This window comes from Gossypium hirsutum, chromosome A10, assembly GCF_007990345.1.
Source record: "Gossypium hirsutum isolate 1008001.06 chromosome A10, Gossypium_hirsutum_v2.1, whole genome shotgun sequence".
NCBI classification, from domain to species: domain Eukaryota; kingdom Viridiplantae; phylum Streptophyta; class Magnoliopsida; order Malvales; family Malvaceae; genus Gossypium; species Gossypium hirsutum.
This window is the reverse complement of record NC_053433.1, coordinates 44,243,937-44,268,830: the sequence shown is the minus strand read 5'-3', so window position 1 is coordinate 44,268,830 and position 24,894 is coordinate 44,243,937. Positions and strand designations below refer to the sequence as shown.

The window sequence follows — 24,894 nt, the reverse complement described above, 5'->3', positions numbered from 1 at the left end:
GCTAGGATGCACTTACAATCAAGCTTGAAAATGTTGAACAAACCCTAGCTATGGTGTCTTGCAAATTTGGCAATGAAGGAAGAAGATGGACACCAATTTTGACTTATTTTTCCCTTTTTATTCTTTTAATTACCAAATGACCAAAATGCCCTTAGGGTTTTTCTTTCACATTTTTCCTATGCATGTCCTCAAAAATTATATAAATTGGTCAAATTACTAATTAGGACCCTCTAATTCAATATCTAATGCGATTTCATGCTTAAAGCTTCTAGAATGCAAGTTTTGCACTTTATTCAATTTGGTCCCTAAAATGCAATTAGACATTTTATGCATAAAATTTCTTCATGAAACTTTCACACAAGCATGCATTCATAACATAAATCTAATAAGAATCATAAAATAATTATTTCTATCTCGAATTTGTGGTCTCGAAACCATTTTTTCGACTAGGCCCTAATATGGGAGTTATAATTTTTCTTCTTAAAAGATAGATTTGAACTTGCACTATAAGAACTTTGAGCATTAGCAATGGAAGATGTGAATTTCATATGAGTTGGAGATAAAGTTGTCATGGAATCAACTTATGCATTAACTCTCGCTTCAGCAACGACTTCAACGTTTTGTAACAATTACTTTTTTTGAAATGGAAATAAACTTGGAAAAGAAACAAGAAGACTATGATAAGAAAAAATGGAGGATAAACTAAAAACTAAAAACTAAAAAAAATATATTGAATTTTCACTTTTTATGTTTTATTTCACCTTCACAAGAATTGGGCAATTATTTATCTTTATTTTACGTGAGAAAAAAAATTGAAAATTGAAAAAAATCATTTTTCTAAAATTTTATATCTTTTTCCAATTTTTATTCGATTTTTATAATTATTCCTTTCTTTCTATTTTTATTTACATAAATAAGAATGTGGCATTGATAATGGTTTTTTTTTCTTTTGAGTATTTTGGTTATTGAGTCACATCATAATCCATAGCTAACTAATGATTGATTGGGAAACACACTAACTTGGGAAAACATTAATTTAAATATTATTTTTGATAAAAGAAAAGTTTAAATATTAAGATGGAAACGAGTATAAATTAAATGGAAGTTTTTACAAACCTGAACCTTATTCTAATTTAAGTTGGAATAGATAATAAATAGTATAAAACCAATAAAATAAATAAAAATATTACAACCAACTTAATTTAAAAGAAACTATTTTGTTAAAGAAATTAAAAGAGATTATGAACTATGAATGATTATGGATGGGATAATTCGTTGAAATGGGATTATTAGTTGAAAAAAGATGCGAGGAAGAGAGAGAAAGGAAGGAAGGATGGATAGAGAGAGAGAGCGCAAAAAAGGCTAAAACTAAGAAGAGAAGAAATCTTCACGCAAAAATTTCTCTCCCCCGTCCTTGATTTCTTCTTTTCTAAGTCTATATTTCACTTCAAATAACGTTCTTTCCTATTATTATTCCTGTTTGAAAGAAAAAAAAGTTTGATTCCTTTTCAAGTAGTTCGATCATAGCCATCTAAATTCTGGCCCAAATGGTATTCATTAATATTTTTTTCAAATTTTATTGAAGAATTTGAAAAAAAAAAAGAGGATTTTTTTTCAATTTTACCATGAATCTGGAGATGGGGTCAAGCAAACGCGTGACTTCTTCTCAACGAATGCACAGGTCGATAGAAGGCAAGTTTTTTTTTATTTATATTTTTTCTCCTCAAATTTTGATTTTGGTTATTGTCTTTTTCCTTTCCTTTTCTTTTTCATTGGATTTCTCTTCATATAATTTTATTTAAGAACTTGAATCATGTTGCATTTTTCCTAGATCTCATTTTGTTTATTAATTAGATATATTATGATATAATTATTGTAAAAACCAATCATTTATGTAATTGAGTCTTAAAAATTGGTCGGATGGTTTATCAAACTGAGCTGAATGTATAAGGATGATAAAAACAAATACCTTTTGGGTTTGAAGGTGCAAAAAGACAATTGTTGAATACTCTTTTAACATGAAAGTTCAAATCTTATTCGTCCTACATGACATAATTACTTCTCCATTTTCTGGTAAAGCTAAAAAATGGAACAATGAAATTGTTGGCTTTGTTTTTATAGATGTAATAATCTAAGTACAACTTGATTAGAGTTGGTGCTTGGAAATTGTTCTGCTTGGAATTTTTGTTGTCGTGTAGGTACTTAGAAAACATTTTGTTGTGTCCAGGAAAATGGTGAAAATGTGCACTCATGTGTATACAATTTCTTTAGGGGTTGATTCTCTACCATTGTCTGGTAACTGAGGGTCGACAAAATCAAATAATGAACTATTTTCTTAATGCTTTGGCTTAGCCTTTTAGCTTCTGCACAACTGTGGCATATCTTAGCCTTTCTCTATAAGATTGGTTCAAATTTCTTTTGCCTTTTGTTTGAAAGTATTCATGCTTATATTATTTATCTAAATATTATCTAACCAATTTTATGGCAATTCTGTTTTGGATAATTAAGCACCACTTTGAGTGCATTTAAAACATATTTCTTGTTCCAACCCTTTAATTCCTCCATCTACTCAAGCAATTGAAATAATAACTTATGAGCAGCGCTATCAGCTATTATCAATTAAGGTAATATAATATATTTTCTAAAAATAGGTTGGGTTATTAACGTGGAACCTCTTATTACTTCAGCAAGTAAAATGCTATCCCAAGCTTCTGCTTTTCCCCTCCACATTTTCTTTAGGTAGGAGTCTTCATGATAGAAATAGGTTAATTCTTGTTGAAATTTTTGAAATATTAGAAAAAAGGGGAATGTTTAATTTTTACTACCAAACAGTGCAATATTGTCTTTTATTCAATTTATTTTGCACACGAGATTCTATACTAAAAAAAATAGATAGCTTACATACCTTTGTGCAGGAATGCTCATTCTTTTTATGTTTTTTGGGTCATATAATACCTATTTTATCCTTTGAAAATGAATTAGACGTGGATATAGTACTTGTATGCATGCATACTCAATAATATTAGCTTTATGTGGATTTTTTGAATAAAGAGTGAATCTTGAGTCATGGAATTCTTCAAGAACCATGGCTGATGGACTTGTTAACTTTTGCAGATCTTCGTAAGAGACATAGGCAAGAATTAGAAAATTTGACATTGACAACACGGCCTTTTAAAACATTAAGGCTTTTCATTCTGGCTATCTTTGAATATTTCAAGCAATCAATATTTTATGTTTTTGCAAAGGGCGGTTGGCTTTTGCTTTTAAACACTCTAATAGCAACTCTTGGAATTTTGCTTGTGACCATTGAAGGTCCTCATGAAAAGGTAATATTTTAGGTTATCAATGTATTACATCTGTCTTTCTCATTGTTTTCTTTTGATGCACAACATACATCTGTAAGTATTTGAGGTATTTTATTTGTTTAGAGTTAATTACTTTTTTGCACTATTTTCTCCGTTGAATCATGCAATTAAAAGATGCAATTGGTACTATTAGTTTGTGTGTGGGTTGCGGTGGGGAGGGTAAGAGTGGGTGGGTTGTGCTACTTCATATTGCCTCATGATTAAATTTACATTTGGACCTTTTTACTTTTCACGGTGACTATAATGAGCTTGTGCATATTTAGTTGAAATAATTTTTGCTTCGTCCATACTTTTTTATGATAAGATTAATGGAAACAATAATTAATAGTTGCTGTCTTGATTTACATTTCTTACAGCATGTTGAGGAAGTTTCTCGGTATGTTCGGTTTGGATTATGGTGGATTGTACTTGGAGTTGCATCATCAATTGGTCTTGGTAAGAACATTGATTTCATGAATAACATTTATGGTATCTGAAGTATGCCAGATAAGTAAAGAATGATTAGGATGAATTGGCAATTTTTTGTTGTTGTTATACTATTTTGTGTATGAAAATAGGATCAAGTTACGGGGCAGTGAATCGGAAAATCATCATTTAAGTGGATGGATTTACCCTTGTTGGCATTATGTCCCTTCCTAGAGGAACTTATGGTGGAAAGGATAATTAAAGGCTCTTTAGAGGAAACCTTTAAAGCTCAAGCAAATTTTAGACAAACTTTTTTGCTTGTTTCATTTTCATTTTTGATGGTGTTTATGTAATAGGCATTAAATCATTTTAAAAGGAAAATAAATTACAAAATTATTTATAGGAAAGAAATTGATACCAAAACAATTTTAGATTTATAGACATTAGGTTAGGCCAAATTGTTTCTTTTTAATCCCTAGATCATTGTTGCCAGTTATGCATCTGATTTGGCAGATTATTTATTGTTTGTCTTCTATTGACTTTACAAACAAATGCATCCTTAACATCAGTCCCTTATTGGAGAGAAAGCTGTGGGCAAGCATTTTTGAGTTCTGAAATAATTTTCCATGTAACATCAACAATGGTCATGCCTTGCCATTGCACTAGGATTAACATGTTTGACGTTGAGATGCAATCATAAAACATCTTCATGTTGGGAAATTATTTTTCCATCCAAGAGTGTGGTTAGCCTTAAAATGTAGGTTGGGATCTCTTTTTATCCCTTTAATGAGAGACACATGAAACACATTATGGGTCTTGTTGGTAGGCAGAAGGTCCGATTGATAGGCCACAAGACCTATTAGGGATTCAGATAGTAGTGGGATAGCGGTATATCAATCACTATTTAGCAGTAGTGCCACCACCCTGCACCACTATTGAAGGAAAAACAGTTGTAAAACTGAATCATAAAATAGGAGCCGCAATAATCGGTATAATTGTGAGTATCAACAATATCAGTCTACTATTATTGCTAGTCCCATTTTTGGTTCAAACTATTTAGATATATTGTTTAATTAAAAAAATTACAACAGAAAAAAGAGCACCCAACAACCTTACAAGGCAACCAACTTCATCCCAACTCAATAAACCAAAGAAACGATAAACAATATATATAAAATGAAGTGAAGGGGAGAAGATCAGGGGTTGATTGGAGCGAAGGTTGTAAGATTGCTGAGGAAGATAAGTAATTGCTAACTTTGCCACAAAATTTTAGATGAATAGTTGTATTTCAAAATCGATTCCCTAGAACTAACAGGAATTGCTTTCAAGAGAAAGCTTGGACGATGGAATCTCTTAGAAGATGAAGGAAGACAGAGACAAAAATGAGAGAAAATAGAGATAAGGAAAGTTAATAAATTAATTTAAAAATAGAAAATTATTGTGTTTATATAAAAAATATATATAATATGCACAGTTTTAGGGTGGGAGTCTATTCCCACAATTTTGTGTCTCAAGTTCAAGAGGAAAATGGAAGGGGGAAAAAAAAGAAATAAAAAGAAATAAAAGAAAATGAAAAGGAGTTAAAGCTTTAGTTGTTTTAATGTTATGCATATTTATATCTATAAATACAAAAATAAAAAATATTTATGACGACTGTTTAAATAATATAAAATTTTAAAGTTTCATTTTATATATTTTATATTTAACATTTATGTTAATAAACTTTTCATTAAAAAATCAAGTTGCTTTTAAATTATAACTATAATATGAATAAATGATTTTAACCTATAGATAATATTTTCAAATATCATAAAACACCAAGATAAAAATATTAAATAAGATAATAAAATATAACAAAATACTTTAAAAATCATGGAAACAAAGAGATTTTATTGTTATGTTAATAATTATTAACTTTTACAATAACTTATGTGAAAATGAAAAAAAAAAATTCACAAACGTGATGAGCGCCATGCCCACTGTTAGGCTCACAATGGCGATAAATGTGACACTATTAAAAATGTGATTGTAGCCATAATTTTGATCCCTTTTTGACTCATGAAAATATTTTTTAGATATTTGATTAGGAAAACCAATATGGTCAATCCAAAATATTTTACAAGTCAATGTAAAAAGAGCGTGTTTTAATGTAAATGTTTCAAAATGGGAAAACATTTTTGTAAACTCATAATTGTTGTTTTTTTTTTTGGTAGAAGGAAACATAGGTTAAGCCTAGTTATAAGAAAATATGCTAAATACTAATTGACTCTTCAAGAATATTGGAATGAGTATCTTTTTCTAATAAGGTCTTGATTTCATGCGGTGGCTCCTCAAGAACCACAAAATGCTCAATATCACTACTAGTCATCTTGGCTAGTCGATCTGCCACATTATTATTAGTTCTTCGAATACTTCTGAATTTTACTCTCCACTCTTTGAGACACAAGTCATGAATCAGCTGAACGTCAACAACATTGCTCACCGCTGAGAGACCCGTTTGAAGAATTTCAATACACAAAGCATTATCACTCTCCAGTTCCACTTGCCTAAACCCTTTATTCCAAGCTAGTCTCAAGCCTTCGAAAACAGCTTTGGCTGCAATCTGGAAAATATCTGTGATACTTGAAATCAAACAACCAGTCACCACTTGGTCCTCGAGCCACTCCGCCAATTGCTGCTTTTGAACCGCATCTTGATAAGGATCCATCAACATTAATTTTTGGTTCATCTAATTGGTGGTTTTTGCCAACTGTTTAACGACATAGTAGTGCATGCCCAATGTCCAGTTGCACCTCCAATTTGCACGGATTTAGTCCAAGCGGTAGCGGAAGAAATAATATCTCTGGTTTTCTTGTTTGCCCTGTTAAAAATGGCATTGTTCCTACTTTTCCAAATAAACCAACAAGTAAACCCCAAAAAAACCTCCCATTGGCCACAATTAGAAGCATGGTTACTCTCGTTTAAGTTCCACATGATCCATTTTTCAAGGGGAAAGCTGAAAAAACATTTCCAAAATTCCATAGGAAGAACTACTTTCCAAATTGATTAAGCATAGGAACATTCCCTAACAACATGAAAAACAGATTCCAAAGTAGCACTGCAATGTTCACAACAGGGAAAATGACTCATACCTCTTCTAGTACGTTCCTCATTAGTCAATAGACGGCCTCTAATAAGTAACCACAAAAACATCTTGCCTCATTGAGGTGCTATAGATTTCTATATTATCTTGTCGTTTCTAAAAGATTCAGAACCAGACTCGACAAATAGATGCTTGTAAGTCTCTGCAGTAAAGAACTTCCTTGCTGATGTCCATTTCCAAGAAAGAGAATTCAATCTAGCACTGCTAGTAGGTGCTTTATGGGAAACAATATGTGTTACAACTTCACCGGGTAGAACTAAAGATAACCACCGCATGTTCCAGATTCCATCCGAAAGTGCCACATCACGTACTAGGATGGATTCATTTGGTTCTCCGGATCCAAGGTAGAATTGTCTAAGAGGACCAATTTCTCGCACCCATTCATCGTTCCAAATATTAACAAGATGACCATCCTAGATAATCCAGATTATACCTTCCTTGACCTTGCCCCAAATGTGCATTAAGGATCTCCATAAGTAAGACGGATTACTACGTCGAATATCATCAGGTATCAAACTTATGACATTATATTAGTTCCTTTGAACTTTGGCCCAAAACGCATCTGTATTAGCAATCAGATTAAAGCCAATCTTCATAAGGAACAACTTGTTTTGGACTTGCAAGCTTCTTAACCCCAGACCACCATTGTCTTTGGCTTTACAACAGACATTCCAACTTACTTGTGATGGCTTGCGATTAGAAGTAGACCCCCACAAAAAAGCCTATTGACCATTGTCGGATAAGAGATCTTCCTGCCCATTAGCTTCACTATAGCAGAACAGCCATAAGTTTTGCAATGAATTGGTGAAACTCTATCTGAAAAAATGATAGAAGGAATACCATCGAGCATTTCTTTCTTAGCATCTCCCTCGAGAAGATCTATATCCTCGTCATCTTGAAAACCTCTCCCCTTCAGATGAAGATCCCAAAATTTTATCCCTCCATGATGCCTTCTGTGGTTTATTCGAAGCCACCTTGATTCCCTTATCGTTGACAATCGGGTCAACAGGGTTCAGAGACTCCTCCGGCCTCCTTCTTACCGTTTTTGTGGCCTTTCCGTTAGACCCATCCACTGCTGCCAAACCTCCACCTTCAGAGGTCATGTTTTTAAATTCAGCACAATTGTTGACATTTTAATCCTTTTAAAACCATCTAGTTTTTATTCCTAATCGCTTTACCACAAATAAAGTATGTTTCTTCCTCATATTGTCTTCTTTCTCTCTGTTTATTCTTTTAGTATTTCCTCTCAATATATGTTATGTCGTGGATCAAATCTTTATCCTTCTATCTTTAAACAGTGAAAATATTGTCATGAATTCCATTTTAGATTTGCATGTTATGTTTAATTTGAGTGAAGGTGATATTTTATCAATGAATTCCGAGGGATTTTATGGAAAAGAGCTTTTGGGTCTATTTTGTTAAAAAAACCAAGCGTTAGCTCTAAGGAAAACATTATGAAACAGAGTTACAGAATTACACGATAAAAGCCACATAACATATTCCGAAAATATTACTAGATGATTCTTTGGAAAATATTATGAAATTCTAGTGCGAATCGATAAACTTATTGAGAATTCTAGATTTTTCACAGGTTATAAGTTCTCTTCATGGAATTTTGTGCTTGCAATAACTGATACTGAATTATAGTTTACATCTCTCTTGGCTAGGGCCACGCAGAAAGTCATCTTGCAGTAATATTCAACCTAAGAATTTAGTTGATCCAACTTCCTAGATTATCTCTTTTGAAACAATGAAGACACATTTCAATCGTGTTATTGATAGCTTCCTTCTAGCCATCTATTTGTGGGTGATAGGCAAAAGAGAAATAAGTTGAGTATCACCAAATTTGTACTATTCCTTCCAAAAAAATGCTAGGGAAATGGCGTCTTTATTACAAACAATTTATTAAGGCAAGGCATATAAAAGAAAATTTTCCTCAAAGAAAATGTGAGCAACATTAACAATACAATATGGATGGGCAACATGAATAAAATGCGCAAATTTGGAAAATATGAACACGACATATAGCATACTTAATTTCGATCAGCCATCAATGAAGTCTTTTGAGATGTTCCAAATGAGGTGAGGAACTTGTAGTGGATATAAAAGCAATTGGATGTAAATGCTCTACTTCGTTCATTTTTCAATTGAAGCAAGATGCCTCTAAAGTTTGAATATCTGTCTTTATGCCATTTCAGCAAAAGTCTTGACAAAATCATTGGAGAGTTGTTTGCACCCCTTTGTTTGTGTTGCCATAAAATGTGGACATTATAGTAGTAATAAAAGAAAGTGGGTGAGGATATATATTCCCGTTTTTACATATCAGCCTTCTCTAATGGTCCAATGCGTGTCGAAAGCCTTTTGCTCAATTCTAGTAAGTATTCGAGTTGTTTGTCTCCTCTTAAAATAATGGCATTGAAGTATTTGATACAACATATGGTTCTTCTTCATCTATACGAGATAAGGCATTAGCCACATTGTTGAGTTTTCCTACCTTGTATTCAATTTTGAAATCAAGTCCCATAAACTAGCTAAGTCAATGTTGTTGTGGGGGAAGTAGTCAATTGTTGCTCAATCGAGTATTTGAAACTCGTGATTTGCCTCGTATAAGGTGAGTATCTCTTGAAACTCCACCAGTTAAAATATTATGCCCCAAGTATGCCATTAGTTTAGCTCCAAATGTATATAGTCCTTTTCAAGAATAAGTGATGAGCACGAAAGAGTTCCAAGATTTTCATAATGTGCTAAATGTGTTCCCTCCCAAGACTTTCTATATTCAAAAATGCCATAAAATAAAACGAGAACAAATTCTATAAATAGGGTTGTTGATATGAGGGTAGTCCACATAAGTCCCAATATGATTCGAAATTGTTTCGAGCTTTAAAAGACTCAATTTGAATTGGGGTGCTCTAAAATGAACTCTAGGTTTGGGCAGCAAGCAAGAAGCTTAGAACTTGCAATATTCAACAGAGAAGATGATTAATCGAATGATAATGAACGAATGCAATAAAAACAATTGAATAAAAAAAACGAAAATTAAAGGTGGAAGATGGAATAGATAAACCGATGGAGGTGATTAGAATGACAAGTGTTTGATTGACCCTTCGAGAAAGATTTCTCAACAAACTCAACCAATGGTTGTAACAGACCCTCCTTGAACAAGCTCTTGGCAACCCGAAGTTTGAAGAACTTACTCAAAAATCTTGAATAAGATTAAGTACAAAGAATTTTTTGAATAAAAACAGGAATTGAGTCTTGCAAAATAAAATACTTCAAAGAGTACTTTTATTAATCAAATAATCAAGGTGGTCTGACATAATGAATAATGATAGTGCATTTACATAGGCTACAAATTGAATTAAAAAGAAACTCGTCATTTAATTAAACTTCTAATTGGCTAAACAAGAAGTATTTCTAGTTGAATTGAATTTTCTTGACAACTAAAAAATATAAAACTTTTAAACAACTTAAAATACTTAAAAATATAAAAGGAATAAATAAATACAAAAAATATAAAACTTAATAAATACAATATGGAGGCTTATATATAATCAAAGCTCATTCTTAAAATCAAACCTTATATGATTTAAACACGAATGAGGCTAAAAACTCATAATTCTCGTAATAATCTTGTCCAAAATTTTTTTCTCGTATAATATTCATTAATAGACATAACTTAAGCTCCCAAACTCAAAATTAGGTTATTTAAAGTGTGTTTTGAAGATAGGTATAGTGCTCCCAGTCATCTCAACCCAAAAATATATCACAAGTCAAATAATTTTTTAGACTTGAAAATTGATAATTTTAATTAATAGGATTTAATAAATTTAACCTCATCTGTACATGCAACGTTGTAGCAGTTTCATAGGTGCTTGAAAGGCTAAAAGTGCCTTGGTCAATCCACATAGCTTCACCATGACATTAAAGTGGCCCTAGTGAGTGCCAATGTTTTATTTGTTTATTTTGTTCAATTTGATGGTAACTTGATTTAAGGTCGAATTTCGCGAATAACTGGGCTCAATGTAGTTCACCTGGTAGATTTTCTACTATCAAAATTGGAAAATTATCTTTCATAGCTGGGGCATTCAATTTGTGTGGTGTATGCAGAATCTCTTTGTGCCATCTTGATTTTTATCAATAGGAATAGTGAAGAGAATGGAGATGTACTAGGTTAGATAATCCCTTGACTTTTGATTCATTGTTTTTCAGTTTCATAATTTTGCAAATATGGATATCAATAAAGGTAAACCATTATAAGGCCTGCTTGGAAGCATATGTATCTTGTGGTCACATGCCCAAATTAGGAAGTCCAATGGGAGTCTAAATTCTAGCAACATAGTCTTCTAATCCATGAGTTTTATTTTTGGCTCTCTTTAGGTGAATTGTAAGCTAGCTTCTTTATGGCGACTAATATTTGACCTAAATGTTCAAGCCATTGTAACCTTAAAACTACACCAAACCCATCTACTGAAAAAAAAAAAACTCAATAATAAAAATGTGCTATGCCACTTTGATGTTTACCGAATTACAAACACCTAAGCCATGTATTTCTGCACCATTTCCATTTAATTTCAATATCAGCTATTTTGCTGATGAGAACTAATTTCTTAGCTGGTTATTCACTTAGAAAAATTATAGGTGCTGCCTAGATTAACTAGAATTTTGAGAGGGTAGTTTTATCAACTTGTGCCGATAATTGCATGGTTTATGAATATTGAACTCCAGTGATCGTAAGAAGTGAGATTTATATGGCTTTAGCGGAGTTTGTATTATGTTCATTTGGATGACAATCTTCTACTTCTAACCAAGAACGTCTTTTACATTGATGCCTCGAAGTGTGGGATTTTGGTCCACATTGAAGTATAACCCCTTGGTATTATATATGCTTGATATCGAGGCTGATTTTTCTCTTGCTGATTTTTTTTTTTCTTTTTTGGTGAAATTCTCTTGCTAAACTTTTGGTTTTCAGTGCAAGTATGGATAGTGTGAAGAAGGCCTTTGATGATGTCTAAGTCTTGATTGGCTATGGTTTCTCCTTAGATCGAGCCAAACCCTATTTTCTTCTAAATGCATGGACTAAAATCATGGCTGTGATTAGATTTTGAGGCTCTGAAGTTCCACTTCCACTCTTAATTCATCTGGTAGGCCTGTAGAAAAAATGTCAACCTGCTAATCTGGTCAGATTGAAGTGGATCAAGATACTAGTATGCGCAACCCATGACACTAGTGCTTGGAATTTGCTCAAGTAATCATAAATGGTTGGTTTTGAAAAGGTTTAAGAATTCACCAAATGGTTTCTCCTCAATGGTGGGCCAAACCTCAAACGGCAGAATTCTTTGAACCACACTCAAGGTAGGTTTGGTTGTTCTTGTTCAAACTTGTAGAACCATATTTGGGCCTTTTTTTCATGTTGAACACTGCTACTGGAACCTTATTAATAAGCCCAATGGATCCTTAGTACCATCATAGGTGGGAAAAATCAAGTTTGGTTCACTTGAGAACGAAGGAGGTTGTTTGAACACCAGTAGCTCTGTCTTCACGGGGACAATGGTGCTGACTGCTTCATAACCTTGTGGTCACACCCTGGAGCTATTGCTACTTTGAAGTAGAATTTTTTAGATTTGATTGGATAACTCTTCTAGACAAACTCTTCTAGAGGTTAGGTCAAATCTTGTCTTTTTAATCCCTTGATACTTGTTTCCAGTTCTGCCCTTAATTTTTGCATATCTTGCCTTCTTAATCCCTTGATCCTTGCTGCCAGTTATGCCTTTGATCTTGGCAGATCTTTTGTTGTTTGTCTTCTATTGTAGCCTTTACAATGTGCATCCTAACATATACCCGTTGATCTGTAGGTTGTTTAAACCCTTCCTACTAAACAATGGTTGACATACCAGATGTCAAATGATCATTGTGGAAATAGTCAATTATTTCATCATTGAAACATGTATCTTATCTTTTAGATGTATTTCTTTCTAGTTCTTCTTGTTTTCTAATTTTTAAAGTTGCGTTATATCTCTAATCTAAATTGGGATATAGGAAGAACTTCAATGAGTATTTCAAGAATTGTTGTGCATGGAATACTCTTTTTTTTTTTCAAAATTTTAAGGTGGTGAAAGAGAGGATATCCCTTTGTCTGGTTTCTGCTATGTACACTTTAGTGCTAAAGAAAATTTCTAGAATCTGATCTGATTACACTTTAATACTGTTTTGTTATTTTTTCTTTCTATGTTTTGGGTCACCAAAATGTTCCTTTTAACTTTTCTACTCCACATTTGGTATACCAGGATCTGGTTTGCACACTTTTGTTCTTTATTTGGGTCCTCATATTGCCTTCTTTACAATAAAAGCTATGCAATGTGGACGAACAGACCTGAAAAGTGCTCCTTATGATACGATACAATTGAAGAGCGGTCCTTCATGGCTAGACAAATCTTGCGGAGAGTTTGGGCCCCCATTGTTTTCATCATCACAGGGGTCAAGGGTTCCCATCAGCAGCATATTACCACAGGTGCAAATGGAAGCTACCTTATGGGGTCTTGGGACTGCACTTGGGGAGCTTCCTCCTTACTTCATCTCAAGGGCAGGTAGGAGCATTGTCTTTATATCTTCTGTTGCCATAACAATATTTGCTAGAAGAAATTATGTTTAGTAGGCTGCAAGGGCATATTTCTTGAAGAGCTGGCCCTAATCCTTTTAGCATTGCTCCCATATGTTCCTTGACCCCCTATGTTCCAAGATATTATGAAGCTTATTGTTTTTATTTAACACTTTATGAAACATGGATTTCTCGTTTAAAGTTTCGTTTTGATTCGTAACTTCAAATATTTAAATGTTGTTTCTTGATCAAATTGGCCTAATATTGCAATGTAGTTGCCATTTTTAGCGTTTGTCTCTGCTTTGAAAAGTGATTATGATGTTGAAATTCTTTGATTTTCTGTGTTTAAATAAATGTTTGTTATCTTCTAAGGATTGTTATTTCCAATTAGATTTTCTACTAGTCTGTACTGTTAAATTATCCGTCTTACATTGATCTTATGACGTATACAGCTAGTCTATCAGGCGGTAAATTTAATGCTATGGAAGAATTGGATGCTTCCTCAAGTAAGGATAATGGAGTCATAGCTACCCGCCTGAACCAGATCAAACGTTGGTTGTTATCCCATTCCCAACACATGAACTTCTTCACCATTTTAATGCTTGCCTCGGTTAGTTATAATTCACTTTTTTCATTTCATAGCCCAATTTTTGAACAAAGCAAAATATTGATGCTTCTTTTGACGTTTTGTTTTAAGTGCATCTTAGTTTGTCTTTGTTATCCCTGTGTTTTCTTTTTTTGCATGTGCGTGAAAAAGTGCAAACCTATACCTCTGCGGTCATGCCCACACTTTTGGAATGTTTACTAAGATTTATATATTAAGAACCGTATAAACTATTAAAACCAAATAAATCAAATTATATTGTCAAGACGTAATTAATCGGTCGGTTTTTGAATTTCTATCTCTATTTTTTTTGTCATTTTTCTTTTTAAGATTTATTACTCAAAATATAGAAGAATACTATTTTAATTGATAAATTATAAAATTATAAGATTTGTCAATTATACAAATATTGATTGAATTCTTTTATTGTTTCATTATTTATTTATTTATAAAATAAATATTACACAAATAATATCAAACTTAATTCGTTTATCATTTGAAGAATAATATAAGTAGAGATTATACTAGTTATCTCCAAATTTCTGTTGAAGTACTATATATCGTTCTTAACTAGTGTACCAGAAAATAGAAACTACATAGTTAAAAGCAAAGGATTACACTTGTTTTTGGTGAGCAAAGTAAACCTTAATTTTTTATAATCGTTAAGCTAATTAATCATGTGTTAATAGATAGAAGAAATGGGAGAAAATGTGTATTATATTTTAACTGGGGACATGTTTACATAGTATAAAAGACGAAAGAAATAAAAGAAATCAAATTAGTTCGTATCCTAGAATTAAGCTTTATAGCATGCCAACTATCTTTGCCTAAGAATCTGTAGCACTGCCCCCCAAACTGACGCATAATTGTTTATATACCTAGCTTGGTACATAGGTGATTCTTATTTTGTGTCTTTGTAAATAAATCAACAAGTTGACCCCTTATTTTACATATCCAGTGAAGATTGTGTTGTCTAAAATTTTCTCATGAATGAAGTGAAAATAAACCTCAATAGGTTTGATTGTTTCGTGATAGACATGATTTGAGGCGATGTAAAGAGTAATTTGATTATTGCATCAAAGTTTTACTAGTTTATGAATGTTCCGACGTTTGTTACAAGTACTCAAGAGTTTGGGGTGTCATACTCGTATTGACATAATTGAGAGAGCGCGTTTTGCTGACAAAGAGAGAGCGCTCTTATTGAGATGGAGACAAAGAGAAGAAGAAAGACGAACAATATACAGACAAAGTTAAAAAAAAAAAACTATAAAAGAAAGAAATTAATGCTTTAAGCATTTTTAGCCCTTTCGGGACACGTAAAATAGAAAAAATATAATGAAAGTGTTTTTTTATTTTTATGTATTTATTTGTATATCTATTTTAAGGATGTTAGGGTATATATCATAATATAATATTTTTGAGGAATGTTTAAATAATTTAAATTTGGGAAAATTCAAAATTGGTCTGTTTTCATTAATAGTTGGTATTTAAAGGATTTTCTCTTGACCAATGTTTCAATGTAGGTGTAGGCATAAATTGTCTAGCAAAAGTTATGAGAAATGCAATATCTAGTTGAGTTACAATGAGTTGTTTTAATTTCCTAACTATCCTCTAATATCTCTTATAACCATAAAAAGGATCGTCATCATCTCTAAGACGCACATCAGGTACCATTTGAATACTACACGGTTTTGCTACCAACTTTCCAAATTTTTTTTAAGTAGGTCAAGAACATACTTTATCTAAAATAGAAAAAAAAAATTCCTTTTTGCTACTTGTGACTTCTACACCAAGAAGTACTACCATCCCAAATCTTTTGTGTGAAAATTGGTATGCAAGAAAAAAAATGATAGAAGAAGCTACGACTATATCTTTTGTATTGACATATCATCAACATACACCACAAGAAATAATAATCTCAACTACTAATTGTCCACAGAATAGTGAGTGGTCACATTTACATGTTTTTAGCCAAAACTCTAGAACTACTTCACTGAAATTGGTAAATCAAGCCTAGAGGCTTTGCTTCAATCCATAAAAAAAGACATCTTTTAATGATAGACATTTCTATACTCCTCTTGAGCAACAAACCCATCTAGTTATTTTATATACATTTCTTCTTGGACATTACCTTAAAAAAAGCATTTGTGATATCTAATGATGTAAATACCAATTTCGAGAAGCAATATGTTAAATGAATAGATGAGCATAGCCATAGGGGAGAAAGTAGTTGACTAAGTAACTCCATAAGTATGAGGATATCCTTTTGCAACAAGTCTAGCTTAAGTTTAGCCATCCACCAGATCCCAAGTACCATTCTCATCTAATGCATCTATTCCTTCCTTCACTACATCGCGTTAGCTAGTATGACTTAAGGTATCTTCAACTATTTTAGAAATAGAAATAGAGTCAAAAGACATAATTAAAGAGCAAGGCAAAAGAGAAAAATGGTTGAATGAAACAAAATTGGAAAGAGAGAGGTTCATTGATGTTTACTTTTGCGTAGGGAGATAGGAAGGTCAAGATCATGGTACGGAATAAGACGGATGAATGCGGAAGCAAATTGTAAAATTTGTCAAAGTCGAGATTTGACTTAGGGCTCTAGACGTTTGGAAAGAAACTTGGATTTTGACATAACCTGAAGTGCAATCAAAATTCAAGTTAGATAAAACTATTAAAATAAATAACGAAGATAATCAAAATAGAATAATAAATCTACGATTAGAACAATAAGGAAGAAAATAAAGAAGATAGATAGAAAGATAGAACATGATATTTAGAAGTCCTAATAAGCCTTAAAAACACGAAAAATCCACAACCCCTTTCAAGCGATTCTAATTTCTCCTCCAAGAAAGAAAAATTGGCAAGAAAAAGTTTGAAGATGATCCCACAATATAAAAAGATTATTAAAACTCTTCAAAAAGAGATTCAAGAGAAATTCTTGAAAAGAAAACTTAAAGAGAATTTATTAATTCAAGTTAGATAGAATTGAATGAATGACTTGTGTACAATGCAAAGGTCTATATATAGGCTAGCTAAATAAATCTAAATAAAACTCTTAAATATATTAGAACTCTAATTAATATAAACAAGAAGTTGTTTTAAATTAAACTTTCTTATTGATATAAAACTCCTAAATAAACTTTCTTATTGATATAAAACTCCTAAATAACTTAAACTACTTAATAATTATTAAAAATTTGGATTAATAAAATAATAAGAGCTGATAAATACAATATTAGGCTCATATATAATAAAACTTTAGCCCAAAACCCGAACCTAATACGATTTAAACTCAAATTAAAAGCCTAAAGTTCGTAATTTTCGTCATAATTTCGTCCAAAAATTTTACTTGCACAGTCTTCACTAAAACGATTATAATTTGAGTTTCCAGACTTGAAATTGAGTGATTCAAAGTGCGTTTCAAAGCTAAAAGATAGATATTCGAACTCCATGAAGATATCTCAACCTAGAAATGTTTGGATCCTATCCAAAAAGACGTTGCAAGTCTACTGATTTCCTAATCTTGAAAATTGGCAACTTTGATGAATGAAATTTAATAAATTTCACCCCATCCGTGCATGTGTCAGACCACTTGTCAGATTTTATGATAAAAAGGTCGATATAGGACTTGTATAATAAGCACCCTTTCATCTAGAATAAACTTAAGTAATCGATGTTTATGTCGAATTAAGAGTAATAGGATTAGGAATAAACTAAGTGCCAAAGGATCAGGATTTTGTGTTTGATGAATAGAAGAGTTTAGAGATGTGACGGGATACATGAACCACTCATTATCGTCTTTTTATATCAAAACCACTAATGAAGTTGTTTCTGAAAATAATGTACACATTTTGAGAAGAAAAAAAACATTAGTAGACGCTAAACTATAACACCTATGCCCATTTTGAAGGTGGGAATATCTCAAAAACACACTTTAAATATTTAAGATCCAATTTAATGATATGGGGCTGAATATCCTGCAAAGCAAGTACTCTCGAAAATGCTTGGTTGCACTAGAAATAATGTCTTGGACTAGAAATAAAATATTGTATGGGCTATTGCCATTTAGTATAGAAAAATGCATGAGATTGATTAGAAAGCAAGTCATTGTAATAACGTCACCCTAGAATTGTTAAGGAACCTTTTTTTGAAATAAAAGATCTCTTATTATCTCAAAAATATATATGTTATTTGTTTAGTTGCTTCATTCTAGGATGGTGTGTCAATAGATAAAGATTGATGAAGAATCCCATTCTTGGTCATGAAAGCCTATAAAGGGTTAGAGAAGTATTGTTTAGCATTATCACTTGTAGAATCTAGGTAGACACACCAAACTCTAATTTTATCTTAACATAAAAGGCATAGAAATGAGAAAGTTATCTCCTACTAAATTTTCATGAAAAGTATCCATGTCATGTGAGAATATGATGCAATTTCCCAAGCTTTGTGGGTTCGAAAAACAACTTGATTGAAGAATCATCTTGAAATGGTTCAAAAGGTGGAAATCTTAATCTAAGCACTTGAATTATCTAAGGAATCGTAGCTATATTAAAACTACGACCCGTTTAAACTTGACCTTATACTCGAATATTGGCGTATCGAAGTTGTCACACCTCGGGATGGTAAATGGAGTGATAAGACAAATTTTGAATGCCACAAACTTTGAAGAAAGTTTGATAAGTTCAAACAGTTCAATAAAGAACCAAGAGAGAAATATTCTCACAAAATATGATTTAATTTCAAACAAAAGTTTTCTTTTACATGAATGACTTAGAACGAAATTTATGGGCCTCAAATGACCTTTCAAGTTCCCTTAAGACCTTTCAAATTTGGTCATTTAACTAGCTTAAATCAAACCATTAGATTCGGTTTAACTCTTTGATGGTTAGCCCAAAAAACATGTCTCTTCACTTGTCTTTGAGTAGATGAAAGGCATTTCTTTTCATTAATTTATGGACAGTTTAAAGGTCACTATCTTTATGAAGATTAATGCTCCTTAAGTTGTTGTTTGTAGTCCTGCCTTCATTCTTTGCATGTCCTCCCTTTAGTTGGTGCCATGAATTGGCCTTTAAGTGCACCAAAATCGAACAGTATTTGAAGAGTCACTTGATCAAGAGTGAATGCTTATTAAACACTTGAAATCTAGTCGCATTCTTATTCAACTTAAAACACTTGAATGAAAATAAACACACTTTAACTTATGCGTTAAAATAATAGCCAAATTAAATAACACACATAAATAAATTAATTCAAAGATATTTATTAACTAATATGCTTAAATGTATGGTTTTAAGATGCAAACTAAATGGACAAATGAGTTACTTAACGCATGACTTAATTTAAAGATGCAAACTTTAACTAACATGTGAGTTACGTAATGCATGTCATTATTTATGATGCAAACTTAACTAATCATGAGAGTTGCATAATGCATGTCATTATTTATGATGCATACTTAACTAACATGAGAGTTACAGAATGCATGACTTTATTAAATGTAGAACACATAACGCATGTTATAATTTAAAAGATGTAGAATAATAATGCAAGACAGACACTAATTTAAAGATGCATTTAGAGACAAAAATAAACTTAAACAAAGTTCTTGATTAATTAAAACCGATAAAAAAGAATCATCCAATCTCTTGGATCAAAATTTGACTTGATCTTGGCCTAATCAAAATTTGATTATTTTGGACATGTTCCCCCACGTCCACACAAAGGCCCTTAAAACTCTTTTTGACCCACTTTGTTCGACCTTCCATTGTTGACCCAATTGAAAATCACAAAAGGATCAGTCCTCGTTTTGATCATCACAAGAAGATGTGGCCCTTGGAGATTTAGCCCATCATCAACTTGTTTCACTTTGACTAGATTTAATTCAACCTTGGTGCTCAGAATCACATCATTATCATCCAAAAATTTAATGAAATATTTATATCTAGGTTTAGATACTACTGAACATGGCCCCCAAACATCTGAAAGTATCAACTCAAAAGCAAAACTAGCTTGTTTATCAATTCAAGGTCTAAAAGGTGTTTCGAGAGTGCTAACAAATACTTAACATTCCAAATAAGGTAGATCATAAAATTGTAAACATATCTTTTTAACAATAGTAAATAATGATGTCCTAATTGTAACACCATTACTCGACCCGATCACCGAAATCGAGTATGGGGTGTCACAATTGAATCGAGTTAATGTACATACTTAAAGCTTAGAAAATTAGACTATATTACCTATTTATTTAAAATTTTTACAATAGAGACAATAAATTAGAGTAAATGTTCACTATCTAAACTCTCAATTCTAAGGAAATTTTTAGTTACAAAACATTCATCCCCTAGGTATAGTGACACCAAACTAGTAATCGCTCGTCGATCTACTGCTGTCTGGCTAGGTCCTTCCTTTGTTCCTTTCTCGTTTAATGAGTCCTACATACATAAACCAAATTCTGTAAGTTCAAAGAACTTAGTGAGTCTCTTTACCATATTAAGCGAATTAGCCCAAATTTTTCGGAGTAATAAAAAGAGAACTCTTCTTGGTTTTTCTCTAAATAATCTCTCTATTTGGTTTGGCGACCTTTATTTCTTTTCTTGAACTTATCTTTAAGTGGATTGGTCACTAAGTGATCTTCTCCAGGATGATCCAAATCAACCTTTGCTCAGTCTCAACAGTTCCAATGATACCTCGTCGTATTCGTAGACTCTGTCTTTCCTTTACTTTTTTTTCTTTCATTACTTCTAGTGTGGACTTTTCCCTCCACCATGCCCTTATAAAGTGGTCTTTTAGACTACACTCTTAATGGCCCCTTGTCTATGTCGCCCATTGGTGATATTTCCAAATCTGTTTAATCCATGAAGGTCTCATTTTCTTACCTTAGTCCTAAGGGACTTACTAACATTCCCCTTGTTGGTATAACTACTAAGGTCTCTTGCCACTTTAGAATAAAGATCGGTTTATATCCTCGTAACTCACCTTGTTTGCAATATCTTACTTTTAAGCGTAACATGCCCTTTTGTTATGAACTGTTGGGCCTACAATACTTAGTAAACTATCGTATGAGTGGCCATTTGAGTTCACAATTTCTCTTATATATATATCGGTTCCCTACGAAACTATTCATTTGGCCAGTACTTTCACACTAGTTTCTCCTTAAAGAAAAATAGTCTTGACAGACATATCTGTCACTCGATGTTTTTCTTTTTGGCAATTCACTTAATTGGGATTCTATCTAACCCTTTCATTCATTTTGGACTAGTTGGCATACTTTCCATCATGATGAGTGTACATGGTTTCCTTGAGCACACTTTAGAGATCCTTCATGATAGGCCCTTGTCTACAATCCTTGATTAAGCCCTCTTTCATTCGTTTGGACACTAGGCACCTATTAACGTGTCATTTCTCATAACTGCTTCCTGCTGGGTTACCATCCTATTACCTTACCGACTTTTGTGATTATTGTTCGGACAATTTGTTTTCCCCTTTCTACTTCCATTGCTTTGTCTTGCGGATTCCTCAAACCCGCTCTCCATTAATTACATTTTCTTTCTAACCCTTCCTTTATATGTGACATCCTGTAGATAACATCCTAACGATCCACCCCGGGGTTAATGTCCTAGCGGACTCTATTGGTTGTCGTATCTGAACTAGGGTCTTACTCCCCTTACATCCCGTGTTTACTGCCCCGGTAGACTACCCCATGTTTGTTGTCCTGATAGACTATCCCCTGATCACTGTCCGAATGGACTATCCTGTTTACTATTTCGGTAAACTATCCCATGTTTTCTATCTTGGAAGATTATATATATGATGTAATAGCTGAGCTATGGTCTTACGCAACATATGCTCATATTTATTATCTTGGTGGACTTTATTGGTTGCCATAGTTGAGCTATAGTCTTACACCTTAAACCTTTTGGAGGTGTTGCCCCAAAGGACCTTACAGTCGTCGCGATGTCACCCCATAAAGTCTGTTGACTGTCGTCGTGGTGTTGCTCTGTGAAACTTTAAAGCCATCAATATTGTCTTATCTTATATCCACCATGATGCTCGAACACCAAAGTGCCCCCTATAAGGACTATTGTCGTGGTGTTGCTCTGTGGAACCTTAAAGCCATCAATATTGTCTTATCTTATATCCACTATGATGCTCGAACACCAAAGTGCCCCTTGCAAGGCCCAAAGATTTGCACTCACAGTTTGCTTCCAGCAATCCTAGATAGCGGAGCCTTAATCAAATTCCAAATTTCCTCTTCCTCCACCCATTCTTCCATTTCGCCATTCCTATACATTGATGCTTGAACACCGTACTATTCCTTCCGCAAAGCTCGAAGCTTCGCACATCATGGGTACACTCAGCAACACTATATGACGGTATCTAATAGAAATATCCTTTTTCCCAAACCTAACTTTGTCTAACCCGTCTATCATTTTCCCACAGTGCCCCACTAATTTTTATCTCATATCATGACATAAATAAGCAATTCTTATTTATTGCATCGACTCAAAATCTTGCTAATTAATCTTTACGATCCTTCTTCATCTATCAATTTATATCTTTATCCATAGAATAAAGTATCTAGGCATATATATTTCTTCATATTTTGACTTCTATGAAGTTTTTTTTTGTTACAACTGATAAAAAATGATTTTTGGACGATGCAATATATAGAATGCCTATTTTTTTTAGTATTTTATTAACTAGCGTATTTGCTCTCTCTCTTTTTTTTTTATTTCTATAGATTCTTCCTTGTAGATTTCCTCTTTGGTAAGGAAGTTGGTACTTCCATTTTTTTTTACGTTGGTTCCACTCTTGAATTTGCTTATGTTGCAATTTTCAATACTGTCCAAGAATGGTGCCACTAATAATACCTTTCGTGGGTTTATGAAACTGTTCAGTTGGCTCCATTTTCACCTCGGCTTTAAGACATAAATCCATGACCAAGTGTGGGAAATATATACCAAATTTACCTTCAAAAACACACTTACGCATGTATTTGTGAATCCATTTCCCTGAGAAAATTCTCTTTCTCTACAAAATAGAGTAAAGCAATACAACTCGAAAGACATTGATAGTGTTAGTGTTTAGTACTGGGCCTCCCCGAGTACAAATTAGTTGCATTCATATTTTCTCATTTGAAAACATTATTGACTAGTAAAAAGAGAAATGAAAATCAAAATATGACAGTTGTTTCCATTCTCTCCTATTTTTTATTAGAAAATTCATTATGGTATCTATTTCAAACATCATCATGTTCAAAATATGGAACACCATAACATTTACAAATAGAAGTAGGAGATATGCCAACTTTCTTATTCTGAGAAAAAACTCTATTACTTTTCGTATATTTCAAATTAGAATAAAATTCTAATATAATGGGAATGTAGCGAGTTTCTTCAAAATGAGGAAAAAATCGTACTGCTTGTAGTATTGGACTAATTCCCAAATGTCATTACAAAAAGAGGAGGCCGAATCAAATCCAAGTTCAAGTATGAACATTCTACCTTGAAGTTACAAGAAAATTTTTTCTGGCCTCTCTATTATTAAAATTTTCCTTGTTATACCTCGGAGACAAAGGGTTTCTAGATGGGGTTTAGTCCTTTTTGTTCCTTTTGGATTCATATCACCAATTTCCTTTAAGGTTTAAGCAAGAAAAAATTCTCGTTGTCTAAAAAAATGTTCTACTAAACTAACCTTAACAATTATCAATTTCAAACCAATCATTGAACAATATTCAACTATTTAAATATACATGCAAACACCAACTCTAATATAAAACATTATGGGCATTCAACAAATTATAAGAAAAGTGTAAAATAACCCAAAGCAATCATGCAACACACAGCTTTTGCAAAAATATATTAAAATACTCTAAAGTGAAGAGATTGAAACCCTTAACCTCGATAGTTGTTGAAAGTGAAGACGAACATTGGACACCACTTTTTTGCTTCTTACTTCCAACTTGAAATGGAATACAAAAACTAGTGAAAGAAAGAAGAAATAAAGTGCAAAAAATTTCTAGGTTAGTGCATATTTAAAAAGAATTGAGTTTTTGAAACCTTAGAACGAGCGAAAAGGGAAAGCTTTTTGGTAGTTTAGAAGATAACAAACTGAAGTAAAATGAAGTAAATAGGGTAAAAAAAGGTTGTTCCAGTGTCAAACACGAATCAAGTCGCCACTTTAAAATGGGTACTCCTGGTGTCGCGACAATAAGTGCAATTTGTCAATAGTGTTACGACTTTACTAGAACGATAAGTGCAATCTGTCCATAGTGTTATGACTTTATTAGCATGATGCCGCGATACTGACCCTATTTTTTTCCTCAAGCTTCAAATGCAAGACTGTCATAGATGTCGCAGCAACGAACATGTAAAATCATCACGGCTTTATTGCCTTTGGTACCGCAATATTTCTAGGTGAATGTTGCCACATTGAAAATAATACGAATAAAACTTATTTAGTTTTCAACAATCAAACTCAAAATCGTTGCTCACATGAAAATTGTTGAAAACCTAATATTAAAAATATGAATTGAAAAATCTAACAAAATTACCAAAATAACAAAACTAACTTATTGAACAAATTAATAAAAAATCATGCATAAGAGTTTAAAAGAAAAGTTTTCTCAGGCGATGAGTCTTGCCATCGAAGAAGAACATCCAAGGAGTGCTCGAGACTTTGACTCGATGGTTGTTCATGATTGGTAAGATACATATCACTCTGTTGATCAAGTAATTTGCATACATTTTATCTTCAATCGACAAGACATCTACGTCAT

The 24,894-nt window shown here is 32.7% G+C and overlaps 1 protein-coding gene across 1 annotated transcript in view; it reads left to right on the top strand.

Moving 5' to 3' along the window:
* The first annotated feature begins 1,273 nt into the window (after positions 1 to 1,273).
* LOC107959978 (vacuole membrane protein KMS1) overlaps positions 1,274 to 24,894 on the top strand; it is a 29,411-nt gene continuing 5,790 nt past the window's right edge. Inside the window, exons 1-5 of the mRNA XM_041078856.1 lie at positions 1,274 to 1,692; positions 3,115 to 3,326; positions 3,722 to 3,800; positions 13,197 to 13,496; positions 13,960 to 14,117. Of these exons, the coding sequence (XP_040934790.1) occupies positions 1,626 to 1,692; positions 3,115 to 3,326; positions 3,722 to 3,800; positions 13,197 to 13,496; positions 13,960 to 14,117 (816 nt within the window). The 5' untranslated portion in view covers positions 1,274 to 1,625. The remainder of the gene's footprint in view (positions 1,693 to 3,114; positions 3,327 to 3,721; positions 3,801 to 13,196; positions 13,497 to 13,959; positions 14,118 to 24,894) is intronic.